The following is a 14,562-nucleotide window of genomic DNA, read 5'->3' on the forward strand; positions in this document are numbered from 1 at the left end:
GCCTCCACCACCGTCGCCGGCAGCCCATTCCACACACCCACCACTTTCTGTGTGTAAAACTTAATCCTGACATCCCCTCGGTACTGACTTCCAAGCACCTCGTGTTAGCCATTCCAACCCTGGGAAAGGGCCTCTGACTGTCCACATGATCAATGCCTCTCATCCTCCGTCACTCCAAGCAGATAAGGTTCACTCAACCTATTCTGACGGGGTAATGTGCCCCAATCCAGGCAATGTCCAGTGTCTGTGGCGTGTGCTCTCTCCAGTGCCGAGGACAGCATGGCCTCTTCACCTGCACCTCCGGCTGCCTTACACACAAAATGCAGGAGGAATTCAGCAGGCCAGGCAGCGTCCATGGAAAAGAGTCGACGGTTCGGGCTGAAACCCTTCTTCACCTGACCTGCTGAGCACCTCCAGCATTTTGTGTGTGTTGCTCGCTTCCAAGATCTGCAGGTGATCTCCGGGATGCCACTCGCTGCCTGGGGGCCACGGCAACAGCCGATCTGCCAGTCGAGATCAGTGCGGTTGCGCTTGAGTGGATCCGTATTTGGGACGGAGGAATGAAGTAAGGAGCTGGGAGATGATAGGTGGAAGGGGTAAAGGGCTGACGGAGGAGTCTGAAAAGAGTACCTGGGGAGAGGGGGAAAGAGGAGGTAGAGGTGAGGAGAAGGGGAGAGAGGGGAGCCAGAATGGGCAATAGTGAAAGGGAGCAGGGCGCAGGGAGAGTGATAACCAGACGGTGGAAAAATTAATGCCCATGTCTCAGTTTGGAGCCGACCCAAACGCGAGACGAGGGGTTGCTTTTGCGACCTCAGAATGGCAGCAGAGAAAGCCACGGACCGATTCGTCAGGTACAGTGAGTCTGCTGACCAAAGCCAGTTTCCTCTGACGAACCATACCTGGGTTGTGCTTCCCCGGCTTGGAACAAATTTAACACCGACTGCCGGCCACATTTGCGTGGGCAGACGACGTCCGGACTGGGATGAGGGGTGTCAGAGCAAGGGGAAACCCAGCGATGCAGTTTGAAACTACCTCGCCCACACCCCACCGTCTTGAGATCTGAGCCATGCACTGGTGCGGTTCAACCCTCGCCAGCTACCTGAGTGGAGTTCCCACCTCCACAATACCAGCGGACATGGATGGGAGCACGTGGCTGTGGTGCAGGTCGACGGTTCAGTATGAACTGGATGGGCTGAATGACTGTGCTGTACTTTTCTATGACTTAATGACCGTGAGCATGCTCACTGATCCCAAACCCCCACAGCCCAGGGGAGATCACCCTGTTACTACTGTCGCTGGAAGAGTGGACAACAGGTGGGGAGGGTGCAATAAGGGGCAAGTAACACTATTACACTAACTTTTAATCTGTTTCATAGATACATTTTAACAAGAAAATAATTAACAGATTAACTAATTATAATATTCAACAGATCGAAAGCATTCTCCCTCAGGTTGGAGTCAGCAACCAGGCAGGGTAAGGGGACAGCAGAATCACAGGCAGTGTCCTGTCAGAGCAGAGTGAGAGGGCAACCTGGATCCCATTCCCAGAGAGTAAAATAAGCCAGGGGGGGCGGGGTCACTCGCCCACCACAAACAAAGCAGAATAACGGGTTGTCCCATATCCTGTTGAAAACCCAAGTAGATCAGAGCAGGGTGAGGGGGTGAGGGTCATATCCCAGGGAGGGCAGAGAGAGGGGGTGAGGGTCATATCCCAGGGAGGGCAGAGAGAGGGGGTGAGGGTCACATCCCACGGGGGGCAGAGTGAGGGGGCGAGGGCCACATCCCAGGGAGGGCAGAGGGGGTGAGGGTGGGTCCGATACCCCTCCGCATGGAGGGCAAATGCCCTGTAACTCACCATGAGGAGAGTAGATGTGCGTGAGGGGTGTGGATGTTGCAGTGAGGCATTGCCTCAGGTCCCAGACCCAGCCCGAGAAGAGGTGTGTAGGAGGGGAGGGGTTCCTTTGTGTGCTGCGGGGAGGTCGGAATTGACCGTGGCGTGGAGGGTTTGGGATGGGGAATCCACTTCGCTGTCCTGAGGAGCACAGAGTCAGGGGGAGTTGGGTGGCCCAATCCCGCCTCGGGAGAGCAGGGTCAGTGTGGTGCTTGTTCAAAGGTGAGTTGATAGGGGGCACTCCATTCCTCAGCCTGTGGGGATCAGAGTCAGTGGTGTCCCGCTCCCCACCCTGAGGTGTGCAGACTGGATGGGTAGGGAGCAAAGTCAGGGGAGGGGTTGTCGCGGCTGCACGCAAAGAAGAAAAGGGTCAGTCTTGGTTGGTGGCCATTCGCACCATGGGGAGGGTGGATTCAGGATGTCCACAGAAAGCCCACCGTCTCCCTGAGCGAGGAGTGCCCCGCTCAGCCACGGCGGGCCCGCTGGAAGACGAGGTGCAGTCGGATGGCGCTCTTCTCACAGATGCAGGGTAACTTGCGGGCACACGCCTCGTCCAGCCACCCACGCTGGCTCAATGCCCCACAGTTCTCCACCATCCTCAGGGTCCTGTTGAAGGCGTTGTCCGGCTGGCCACTGGCCCACAACCTGCAGCGAGTGGACGGGAAAGTGTGAGAGAGTTCTTCTGGCATCAGCAACAGGTCTATTTGCAATGATATATCAGGGAGCAGAGAGGGAGATGTGGGGAGACTGGTCCCAGAATCAGAAGGTGGTCCCAGAATAAGTGACTGTCAGACATAGGGACAGAAGTGGACAATTCAGTCTATCAAGTCTCCTCTGCCATGGCACCATGGCTGATTTATTACCTGTCTGAACCCCATTATCCTGCCTTCTCCCCGTAACTTTTGACACCTTGACTGATTTAATCAAGAACCCTCTCAGCCTGCGTTAGAAATATTTACTTATTTTTTGAGATAGCAGCCACCAACTTAACCCTCGCTTAATTATGGGATGATTTTAAAATGACCAATTAACCTCCCAACCGGTACATCACTGGACTGTGGGAGGAAACCAGAGAACCAGGACAATCCCCTGCGGTCAAGGGGAGAATGTACAAACTCCTTACAGATAGCAGCAGGAAATGAACCCAGCTTGTTGGTGAAGTACAGCATTGTGAACCAATACACTACTGTGCCATGAGTCGGTCTCTACAACCATCTGTGGCAATGAATGCCACACGTTCACACAATCTGGATAAAAAAAAACTCATCTCTGTTCTAAAGGGATGGCCTTGTAGTCTCTCTGGTCACAGACTTTCCCACTATAGGAAACATCCTCTTCATGTCCACTCTATCCAGTCCTTTTGATATTTCAAAGTAAAATTTATTATCAGAGTACAGACATGTCGCCACATACAACTGAGATTCTTTTTACTGTGGGCATACTAAGGAACAGTAAGTGTAAACAGGATCAATAAAAGAGCAAGAGCATAGAAGACAACAAATGCAAATATAAATATGTAGCAATAAATAACGAGAGCATGAAATAACAAGATTAGTAGGTTTCAATGAGAACTTCCGCTCCCCATCCTTCTCAACTCCAACGAGGACAACCCCGGAGCCATCAAGTCGAGAAATGTGTGGTTTTGAACAGTGAGAGACAGCAAACTACAACAGGATTACAACAATTAAATAAGGACATTGCCTGGATTGGGGAGCGTGCCTTAAGAGAATAGGCTGAGTGAACTCGGCCTTTTCTGCTTGGAGTGACAGAGGACGAGAGGTGACCTGATAGAGGTGTGTAAGACAATGAAAGGCATTGATCGTGTGGAAAGTCAGAGGCTTTTTCCCAGGGTTGGGATGGCTAGCATGAGAGGACACAGTTTTAAGGTGCTGGGGAGTAGGTACAGAGGAGATGTCAGGGGTAAGTATATTATGCAAAGAGTACTGCGTGCGTGGAAGGGGTTGGTGGAGGCGGATACAGTAGAGTCTTTTAAGAGACTCCTGGACAGGGACATGGAGCTTAGGAAAATAGAGGTCAGCGGGTTTGTTCGGCACAACATTGGGGACTGAAGGGCGTTGATTGAACCGTAGGTACCCGTGCCTATAAATTGCCCCTAATGTGCCTTTGTCTACCACCAACCCGGGCAGGGTGATCCACACAGACACCATTCCTTGTGTGAAAAGAAATCTTATCTCCGACACTACCCAGAAACTTACCTCCATATAATTATAACCCCTGGTATTCATCACTTCCACACTGGGAAAACAGTCTCTGTCTGTTCACTCGATCAGTACCCCTGGTATTAGTCACTTCCACCCTGGGAAAACAGTCTCTGTCTCTTCACTCGATCTGTACCCCCTGGTATTAGTCACTTCCACCCTGGGAAAACAGTCTCTGTTCACTCGATCTGTACCCCCTGGTATTAGTCACTTCCACACTGGGAAAACAGTCTCTGGCTGTTCACTCGATCTGTACCCCCTGGTATTAGTCACTTCCACACTGGGAAAACAGTCTCTGGCTGTTCACTCGATCTGTACCCCTGGTATTAGTCACTTCCACACTGGGAAAACAGTCTCTGGCTGTTCACTCGATCTGTACCCCCTGGTATTCATCACTTCCACACTGGGAAAACAGTCTCTGTCTCTTCACTCAATCTGTACCCCTGGTATTAGTCACTTCCACCCTGGGAAAACAGTCTCTGTCTCTTCACTCGATCTGTACCCCTGGTATTAGTCACTTCCACCCTGGGAAAACAGTCTCTGTCTCTTCACTCGATCTGTACCCCTGGTATTAGTCACTTCCACCCTGGGAAAACAGTCTCTGTCTCTTCACTCGATCTGTACCCCCTGGTATTAGTCACTTCCACCCTGGAAAACAGTCTCTGTCTCTTCACTCGATCTGTACCCCTGGTATTAGTCACTTCCACCCTGGGAAAACAGTCTCTGTCTCTTCACTCGATCTGTACCCCTGGTATTAGTCACTTCCACCCTGGGAAAACAGTGTCCGTCTCTTCACTCGATCTGTACCCCCTGGTATTAGTCACTTCCACCCTGGGAAAACAGTGTCCGTCTCTTCACTCGATCTGTACCCCCTGGTATTAGTCACTTCCACACTGGGAAAACAGTCTCTGTCTCTTCACTCAATCTATACCCGCTGGTATTAGTCACTTCCACCCTGGGAAAACAGTCTCTGTCTCTTCACTCGATCTGTACCCCTGGTATTAGTCACTTCCACCATGGGAAAACAGTCTCTGTCTCTTCACTCGATCTGTACCCCCTGGTATTAGTCACTTCCACCCTGGGAAAACAGACTCTGTCTCTTCACTCGATCTGTACCCCCTGGTATTAGTCACTTCCACCCTGGGAAAACAGTCTCTGTCTCTTCACTCGATCTGTACCCCCTGGTATTAGTCACTTCCACACTGGGAAAACAGTCCCTGTCTCTTCACTTGATCTGTACCCCTGGTATTAATCACTTCCACCCTGGGAAAGCCGTCTCTGTCTCTTCACTCGATCAGTACCCCTGGTATTCGTCACTTCCACCCTGGGGAAACAGTCTCTGTCTCTTCACTCGATCTGTACCCCTGGTATTAGTCACTTCCACCCTGGGAAAACAGTCTCTGTCTCTTCACTCGATCTGTACCCCTGGTATTAGTCACTTCCACCCTGGGAAAACAGTGTCCGTCTCTTCACTCGATCTGTACCCCCTGGTATTAGTCACTTCCACCCTGGGAAAACAGTCTCTGTCTCTTCACTCGATCTGTACCCCCTGGTATTAGTCACTTCCACCCTGGTAAAACAGTCTCTGTCTCTTCACTCAATCTGTACCCCCTGGTATTAGTCACTTCCACCCTGGGATAACAGTCTCTGTCTCTTCACTCGATCTACACCCCCTGGTATTAGTCACTTCCACCCTGGGAAAACAGTCTCTGTCTCTTCACTCGATCTGTACCCCTGGTATTCGTCACTTCCCCCCTGGGAAAAGTGTCTCTGTCTGTTCACTCGATCTGTACCCCCTGGTATTCGTCACTTCCACGCTGGGAAATGTGTCACTGTCTGTTCACTCAATCTGTACCCCCTGGTATTAGTCACTTCCACCCTGGGAAAACAGTCTCTGTCTCTTCACTCGATCTGTACCCCCTGGTATTCGTCACTTCCACCCTGGGAAAACAGTGTCTGTCTCTTCACTCTAAGTGTAACCCCTGGTATTCGTCACTTCCACCCTGGGGAAAGTGTCTCCGTCTGTTCAGTCGATCTGTACCCCCTGGTATTCGTCACTTCCACCCTGGGAAAAGTGTCTCTGTCAGTTCACTCGATCTGTACCCCCTGGTATTAGTCACTTCCACCCTGGGGAAACAGTCTCTGTCTCTTCACTCGATCTTCACCCCCTGGTATTAGTCTCTTCCAACCTGGGAATACAGTCTCTGTCTCTTCACTTGATCTGTAACCCCTGGTATTCGTCACTTCCACCTTGGGAAAAGTGTCTCTGTCTCTTCACTCGATCTGTACCCCCTGGTATTAGTCACTTCCACCCTGGGAAAGCAGTCTCTGTCTCTTCACTCGATCTGTACCCCCTGGTATTAGTCACTTCCACCCTGGGAAAACAGTCTCTGTCTCTTCACTCGATCTGTACCCCCTGGTATTAGTCACTTCCACCCTGGGAAAACAGTCTCTGTCTCTTCACTCGATCTATACCCCTGGTATTAGTCACTTCCACCCTGGGAAAACAGTCTCTGTCTCTTCACTCGATCTGTACCCCCTGGCACTCGATCTGTACCCCTGGTATTAGTCACTTCCACCTTGGGAAAACAGTCTCTGTCTCTTCACTCGATCTGTACCCCCTGGTATTAGTCACTTCCACCCTGGGAAAACAGTCTCTGTCTCTTCACTCGATCTGTACCCCCTGGTATTAGTCACTTCCACCCTGGGAAAACAGTCTCTGTCTGTTCACTCGATCTGTACCCCCTGGTATTAGTCACTTCCACCCTGGGAAAACAGTCCCTGTCTCTTCACTCGATCTGTACCCCTGGTATTAGTCACTTCCACCCTGGGAAAACAGTCTCTGTCTCTTCACTCGATCTGTACCCCTGGTATTAGTCACTTCCACCCTGGGAAAACAGTCTCTGTCTCTTCACTCGATCTGTACCCCCTGGTATTAGTCACTTCCACCCTGGGAAAACAGTCTCTGTCTCTTCACTCGATCTGTACCCCCTGGTATTAGTCACTTCCACCCTGGGAAAACAGTCTCTGTCTCTTCACTCAATCTGTACCCCCTGGTATTAGTCACTTCCACCCTGGGATAACAGTCTCTGTCTCTTCACTCGATCTACACCCCCTGGTATTAGTCACTTCCACCCTGGGAAAACAGTCTCTGTCTCTTCACTCGATCTGTACCCCTGGTATTCGTCACTTCCCCCCTGGGAAAAGTGTCTCTGTCTGTTCACTCGATCTGTACCCCCTGGTATTCGTCACTTCCACGCTGGGAAAACAGTCTCTGTCTCTTCACTCGATCTGTACCCCCTGGTATTAGTCACTTCCACCCTGGGAAAACAGTCTCTGTCTCTTCACTCGATCTGTACCCCCTGGTATTAGTCACTTCCACCCTGGGAAAACAGTCTCTGTCTCTTCACTTGAGCTATGCCTCTTACCATCTTATACATCTACGTCGAGTCACCTCTGCTCCTCCTTCACTTCGTACGCCTGTATTCTTTCTGCAATGTGGCGACCAGAACAGAATACAAGATTCCCAGTGTGGTCCCGCCCGGGTCTTGTCGAGCTGTGTCATTACTTTCCAGCTGATGAGTGTGAGCGCACCAAACAAGTTCTTAACCACCTGTACCGCTTGCCCAACAGGCTGGTGTATGTCTGCAGCCACTCACCAACCCCGCCTCCCGTACACGCAGGTGCTGTGGGAGTCAAGTTAATGCCGCGTCGCACACCCAACATCACACTCACACCAGATACCGTTATGGAATAGACTTTAAAGTTTTTACGAAAACTAACTGAGTACTAACAATGCAGTATCTACGAAGGAATAGAAGGCGCCAAACTTCTCAGGGTTCAGTCAGTTTAATGCACTTCGTTGGAGCTCAACCATCTGCTGAGCTGCATTTGGAGATCACGTGTGCCTCTCTGTGACCCTTGGACTTGCAGGCATTCACAGCCGAACTGGGAAATACAATTACCCCAAGGAGAAACTACACATAAATACTGACCAGCAAGCAATGTGTAAGAGAAGATAAATTGTGCAACTATGAATGTATCGTCCCCGTTAAGATTTTTTTTCACTACTAAGCTGCAGGTATTTCATTTCAGCGGGTCTGTAAGGACAGTCTGCTCTGCTCTCAGACTGTTTGGGTTTGAGCTGAGATCAGGGTCTTTGTTGTTCAGCTGAGGAATCTGGTGTCAGACAGTCAGGATGGTGGAACTGGGAGAAGCTCCGAGGGAATTCTGGACCGAGAGTTTTGTGGGGGACACTAGGGTGGGGCGATGTCCTGTTGGGGGAGCTGGGAGAAGACGGGGGGGGCGGGGGAGGATGGCTGAGGATGCCGTTCCTGCGGCACAGGGTGTTTGGTGCAGGTGAATGGCTTCAAGGAGGAAGGGCCGACACTCCCGGGGGAGAGCCCGTTTGTTCAGGATGGATACCGAGCGACATTCTGAAGGTGAAGTGTGTTTCCACACAGACCGAGGGCGCAGAGCGTGAGTGACAGACAACTTCAAGATGAGCTCCACTTATGTGTACATTTCACTGTTTAATTATAATGGGCCCTTTGTGATTTTTTTCTTAAATAACTATTTGGTTAAGCTACCATTCTTAAATATCCTTCCCTTATAATTGTATGCGTCTTGTTTTGGGCGATTGCATGGGAGCAGTAAGTTACGCAGCATTCACGCAAACCAGGGTTCTGGTGAGTGGGGCATCTCAACCTCACGGGTTTGCAGGGACCCAGGTTGTACCTACCCTAGACATTCGGGGTCTGAGAAGGGTGGTTTTCTGACCGCCGAGTCTGGTGGCCGTTACTGAGGCGCTACTGAGCCACATCTCGAGATGCCCAGTGAAAAGGGGTTTCATGAACAAATAAGTAGCCCTGAGAACATGTGTAGAGTCCTTGAAAGTGAGCCCGTAGGTAACGGGATCAGCTCAGCCTTGAGGTGAGTGAAGTGCTTGATGGTTGAAGGGTAATAATCATTCCCAAAGCCAGTGCGGTCGGAACCAAGGCTCCTGGGCCTGAGGGCAGCAGCAAGCAGAGGGCACGGCCTGGATAGCAGGGGGCCCTGATGATGGATGCTGCTTTCCTGTGACAGACCCTGTGGATATGGGGAGAGCACGGCCTGGGTAGTGTGGGTCCTTATGATGGATGCTGCTTTCCTGTGACAGACCCTGTGGATATGGGGAGAGCACGGACTGGGTAGTGTGGGTCCTTATGATGGATGCTGCTTTCCCGTGACAGACCCTGTGGATGTGGGGAGAGCACGGCCTGGGTAGTGTGGGTCCTTATGATGGATGCTGCTTTCCTGTGACAGACCCTGTGGATATGGGGAGATCACGGCCTGGGTAGTGTGGGTCCTTATGATGGATGCTGCTTTCCTGTGACAGACCCTGTGGATATGGGGAGATCACGGCCTGGGTAGTGTGGGTCCTTATGATGGATGCTGCTTTCCTGTGACAGACCCTGTGGATATGGGGAGAGCACGGCCTGGGTAGTGTGGGTCCTTATGATGGATGCTGCTTTCCTGTGACAGACCCTGTGGATATGGGGAGAGCTCGGCCTGGGTAGTGTGGGTCCTTATGATGGATGCTGCTTTCCTGTGACAGACCCTGTGGATATGGGGAGAGCACGGCCTGGGTAGTGTGGGTCCTTATGATGGATGCTGCTTTCCTGTGACAGACCCTGTGGATGTGGGGAGAGCACGGCCTGGGTAGTGTGGGTCCTTATGATGGATGCTGCTTTCCTGTGACAGACCCTGTGGATATGGGTATAGCACGGCCTGGGTAGTGTGGGTCCTTATGATGGATGCTGCTTTCCTGTGACAGACCCTGTGGATATGGGGAGAGCTCGGCCTGGGTAGTGTGGGTCCTTATGATGGATGCTGCTTTCCTGTGACAGACCCTGTGGATATGGGGAGAGCACGGCCTGGGTAGTGTGGGTCCTTATGATGGATGCTGCTTTCCTGTGACAGACCCTGTGGATATGGGGAGAGCACGGCCTGGGTAGTGTGGGTCCTTATGATGGATGCTGCTTTCCTGTGACAGACCCTGTGGATATGGGGAGAGCACGGCCTGGGTAGTGTGGGTCCTTATGATGGATGCTGCTTTCCTGTGACAGACCCTGTGGATATGGGGAGAGCACGGCCTGGGTAGAGTGGGTCCTTATGATGGATGCTGCTTTCCTGTGACAGACCCTGTGGATATGGGGAGAGCACGGCCTGGGTAGTGTGGGTCCTTATGATGGATGCTGCTTTCCTGTGACAGACCCTGTGGATATGGGGAGAGCTCGGCCTGGGTAGTGTGGGTCCTTATGATGGATGCTGCTTTCCTGTGACAGACCCTGTGGATATGGGGAGAGCACGGCCTGGGTAGTGTGGGTCCTTATGATGGATGCTGCTTTCCTGTGACAGACCCTGTGGATATGGGGAGAGCACGGCCTGGGTAGTGTGGGTCCTTATGATGGATGCTGCTTTCCTGTGACAGACCCTGTGGATATGGGGAGAGCACGGCCTGGGTAGTGTGGGTCCTTATGATGGATGCTGCTTTCCTGTGACAGACCCTGTGGATATGGGGAGAGCACGGCCTGGGTAGAGTGGGTCCTTATGATGGATGCTGCTTTCCTGTGACAGACCCTGTGGATATGGGGAGAGCACGGCCTGGGTAGTGTGGGTCCTTATGATGGATGCTGCTTTCCTGTGACAGACCCTGTGGATACGGGGAGAGCACGGCCTGGGTAGTGTGGGTCCTTATGATGGATGCTGCTTTCCTGTGACAGACCCTGTGGATATGGGGAGAGCACGGCCTGGGTAGTGTTGGTCCTTATGATGGATGCTGCTTTCCTGTGACAGACCCTGTGGATATGGGGAGAGCACGGCCTGGGTAATGTGGGTCCTTATGATGGATGCTGCTTTCCTGTGACAGACCCTGTGGATATGGGGAGATCACGGCCTGGGTAGTGTGGGTCCTTAAGATGGATGCTGCTTTCCTGTGACAGACCCTGTGGATATGGGGAGAGCACGGCCTGGGTTGTGTGGGTCCTTATGATGGATGCTGCTTTCCTGACAGACCCTGTGGATACGGGGAGAGCACGGCCTGGGTAGTGTGGGTCCTTATGATGGATGCTACTTTCCTGTGACAGACCCTCTGGATATGGGGAGAGCACGGCCTGGGTAGTGTGGGTCCTTATGATGGATGCTGCTTTCCTGTGACAGACCCTGTGGATACGGGGAGAGCACGGCCTGGGTAGTGTGGGTCCTTATGATGGATGCTGCTTTCCTGTAACAGACCCTGTGGATATGGGGAGAGCACGGCCTGGGTAGTGTGGGTCCTTATGATGGATGCTGCTTTCCTGTGACAGACCCTGTGGATATGAGGAGAGCACGGCCTGGGTAGCGTGGGTCCTTATGATGGATGCTGCTTTCCTGTGACAGACCCTGTGGATATGGGGAGAGCACGGCCTCGGTAGTGTGGGTCCTTATGATGGATACTGCTTTCCAGTGTAGACCCTGTGGATGTGGGGAGAGCACGGCCTGGGTAGTGTGGGTCCTTATGATGGATGCTGCTTTCCCGTGACAGACCCTGTGGATGTGGGGAGAGCACGGCCTGGGTAGTGTGGGTCCTTATGATGGATGCTGCTTTCCCGTGACAGACCCTGTGGATGTGGGGAGAGCACGGCCTGGGTAGTGTGGGTCCTTATGATGGATGCTGCTTTCCTGTGACTGACCCTGTGGTTATGGGGAGATCACGGCCTGGGTAGTGTGGGTCCTTATGTTGGATGCTGCTTTCCTGTGACTGACCCTGTGGATATTGGGAGAGCACGGCCTGGGTAGTGTGGGTCCTTATGATGGATGCTGCTTTCCTGTGACAGACCCTGTGGATGTGGGGAGAGCACGGCCTGGGTAGTGTGGGTCCTTATGATGGATGCTGCTTTCCTGTGCAAGACCCTGTGCATACGGGGAGAGTACGGCCTGGGTAGTGTGGGTCCTTATGATGGATTCTGCTTTCCTGTGACAGACCCTGTGGATATGGGGAGAGCACGGCCTGGGTAGTGTGGGTCCTTATGATGGATGCTGCTTTCCTGTGACAGACCCTGTGGATATGGGGAGAGCACGGCCTGGGTAGTGTGGGTCCTTATGATGGATGCTGCTTTCCTGTGACTGACCCTGTGGATATGGGGAGAGCACGGCCTGGGTAGTGTGGGTCCTTATGATGGATGCTGCTTTCCTGTGACAGACCCTGTGGATATGGGGAGAGCACGGCCTGGGTAGTGTGGGTCCTTATGATGGATGCTGCTTTCCTGTGCAAGACCCTGTGCATACGGGGAGAGCACGGCCTGGGTACTGTGGGTCCTTATGATGGATGCTGCTTTCCTGTGACAGACCCTGTGGATATGGGGAGAGCACGGCCTGGGTAGTGTGGGTCCTTATGATGGATGCTGCTTTCCTGTGACAGACCCTGTGGATATGGGGAGAGCACGGCCTGGGTAGTGTGGGTCCTTATGATGGATGCTGCTTTCCTGTGACAGACCCTGTGGGTATGGGGAGAGCACGGCCTGGGTAGTGTGGGTCCTTATGATGGATGCTGCTTTCCTGTGACAGACCCTGTGGATATGGGGAGAGCACGGCCTGGGTAGTGTGGGTCCTTATGATGGATGCTGCTTTCCTGTGACAGACCCTGTGGATATGGGGAGAGCACGGCCTGGGTAGTGTGGGTCCTTATGATGGATGCTGCTTTCCTGTGCAAGACCCTGTGCATACGGGGAGAGCACGGCCTGGGTAGTGTGGGTCCTTATGATGGATGCTGCTTTCCTGTGACAGACCCTGTGGATATGGGGAGAGCACGGCCTGGGTAGTGTGGGTCCTTATGATGGATGCTGCTTTCCTGTGACAGACCCTGTGGATGTGGGGAGAGCACGGCCTGGGGAGTGTGTGTCCTTATGATGGATGCTGCTTTCCTGTGACAGACCCTGTGGATATGGGGAGAGCACGGCCTGGGTAGTGTGGGTCCTTATGATGGATGCTGCTTTCCCGTGACAGACCCTGTGGATATGGGGAGAGCACGGCCTGGGTAGTGTGGGTCCTTATGATGGATGCTGCTTTCCTGTGACAGACCCTGTGGATATGGGGAGAGCACGGCCTGGGTAGTGTGGGTCCTTATGATGGATGCTGCTTTCCTGTGACAGACCCTGTGGATGTGGGGAGAGCACGGCCTGGGGAGTGTGTGTCCTTATGATGGATGCTGCTTTCCTGTGACAGACCCTGTGGATATGGGGAGAGCACGGCCTGGGTAGTGTGGGTCCTTATGATGGATGGTGCTTTCCCGTGACAGACCCTGTGGATATGGGGAGAGCACGGCCTGGGTAGTGTGGGTCCTTATGATGGATGCTGCTTTCCCGTGACAGACCCTGTGGATGTGGGGAGAGCACGGCCTGGGTAGTGTGGGTCCTTATGATGGATGCTGCTTTCCTGTGACAGACCCTGTGGATACGGGCAGAGCACGGCCTGGGTAGTGTGGGTCCTTATGATGGATGCTGCTTTCCTGTGACAGACCCTGTGGATACGGGGAGAGCAGGGCCTGGGTAGTGTGGGTCCTTATGATGGATGCTGCTTTCCTGTGACAGACCCTGTGGATACGGGGAGAGCACGGCCTGGGTAGTGTGTGTCCTTATGATGGATGCTGCTTTCCTGTGACAGACCCTGTGGATATGGGGAGAGCACGGCCTGGGTAGTGTGGGTCCTTATGATGGATGCTGCTTTCCTGTGACGGACCCTGTGGATATGGGGAGAGCACGGCCTGGGTAGTGTGGGTCCTTATGATGGATGCTGCTTTCCTGTGACAGACCCTGTGGATATGGGGAGAGCACGGCCTGCGTACTGTGGGTCCTTATGATGGATGCTGCTTTCCTGTGACAGACCCTGTGGATATGGGGAGAGCACGGCCTGGGTAGTGTGGGTCCTTATGATGGATGCTGCTTTCCTGTGACAGACCCTGTGGATATGGGGAGAGCACGGCCTGGGTAGTGTGGGTCCTTATGATGGATGCTGCTTTCCTGTGACGGACCCTGTGGATATGGGGAGAGCACGGCCTGGGTAGTGTGGGTCCTTATGATGGATGCTGCTTTCCTGTGACGGACCCTGTGGATATGGGGAGAGCACGGCCTGGGTAGTGTGGGTCCTTATGATGGATGGTGCTTTCCCGTGACAGACCCTGTGGATATGGGGAGAGCACGGCCTGGGTAGTGTGGGTCCTTATGATGGATGCTGCTTTCCCGTGACAGACCCTGTGGATGTGGGGAGAGCACGGCCTGGGTAGTGTGGGTCCTTATGATGGATGCTGCTTTCCTGTGACGGACCCTGTTGATATGGGGAGAGCACGGCCTGGGTAGTGTGGGTCCTTATGATGGATGCTGCTTTCCTGTGACAGACCCTGTGGATATGGGGAGAGCACGGCCTGGGTAGTGTGGG

At 53.1% G+C, this 14,562-nt stretch overlaps 1 protein-coding gene across 1 annotated transcript in view; it reads right to left on the reverse strand.

Moving 5' to 3' along the window:
* Positions 1–1,343: 1,343 nt before the first annotated feature.
* Positions 1,344–14,562, reverse strand: part of LOC132389145 (C-type lectin domain family 10 member A-like) — a 124,422-nt gene continuing 111,203 nt past the window's right edge. The window contains exon 7 of the mRNA XM_059961602.1: positions 1,344–2,536. Coding sequence (XP_059817585.1) covers positions 2,356–2,536 — 181 coding nt within the window. The 3' untranslated portion in view covers positions 1,344–2,355. The remainder of the gene's footprint in view (positions 2,537–14,562) is intronic.

This window comes from Hypanus sabinus, unplaced genomic scaffold, assembly GCF_030144855.1.
Source record: "Hypanus sabinus isolate sHypSab1 unplaced genomic scaffold, sHypSab1.hap1 scaffold_483, whole genome shotgun sequence".
In the NCBI taxonomy this organism is placed as follows: domain Eukaryota; kingdom Metazoa; phylum Chordata; class Chondrichthyes; order Myliobatiformes; family Dasyatidae; genus Hypanus; species Hypanus sabinus.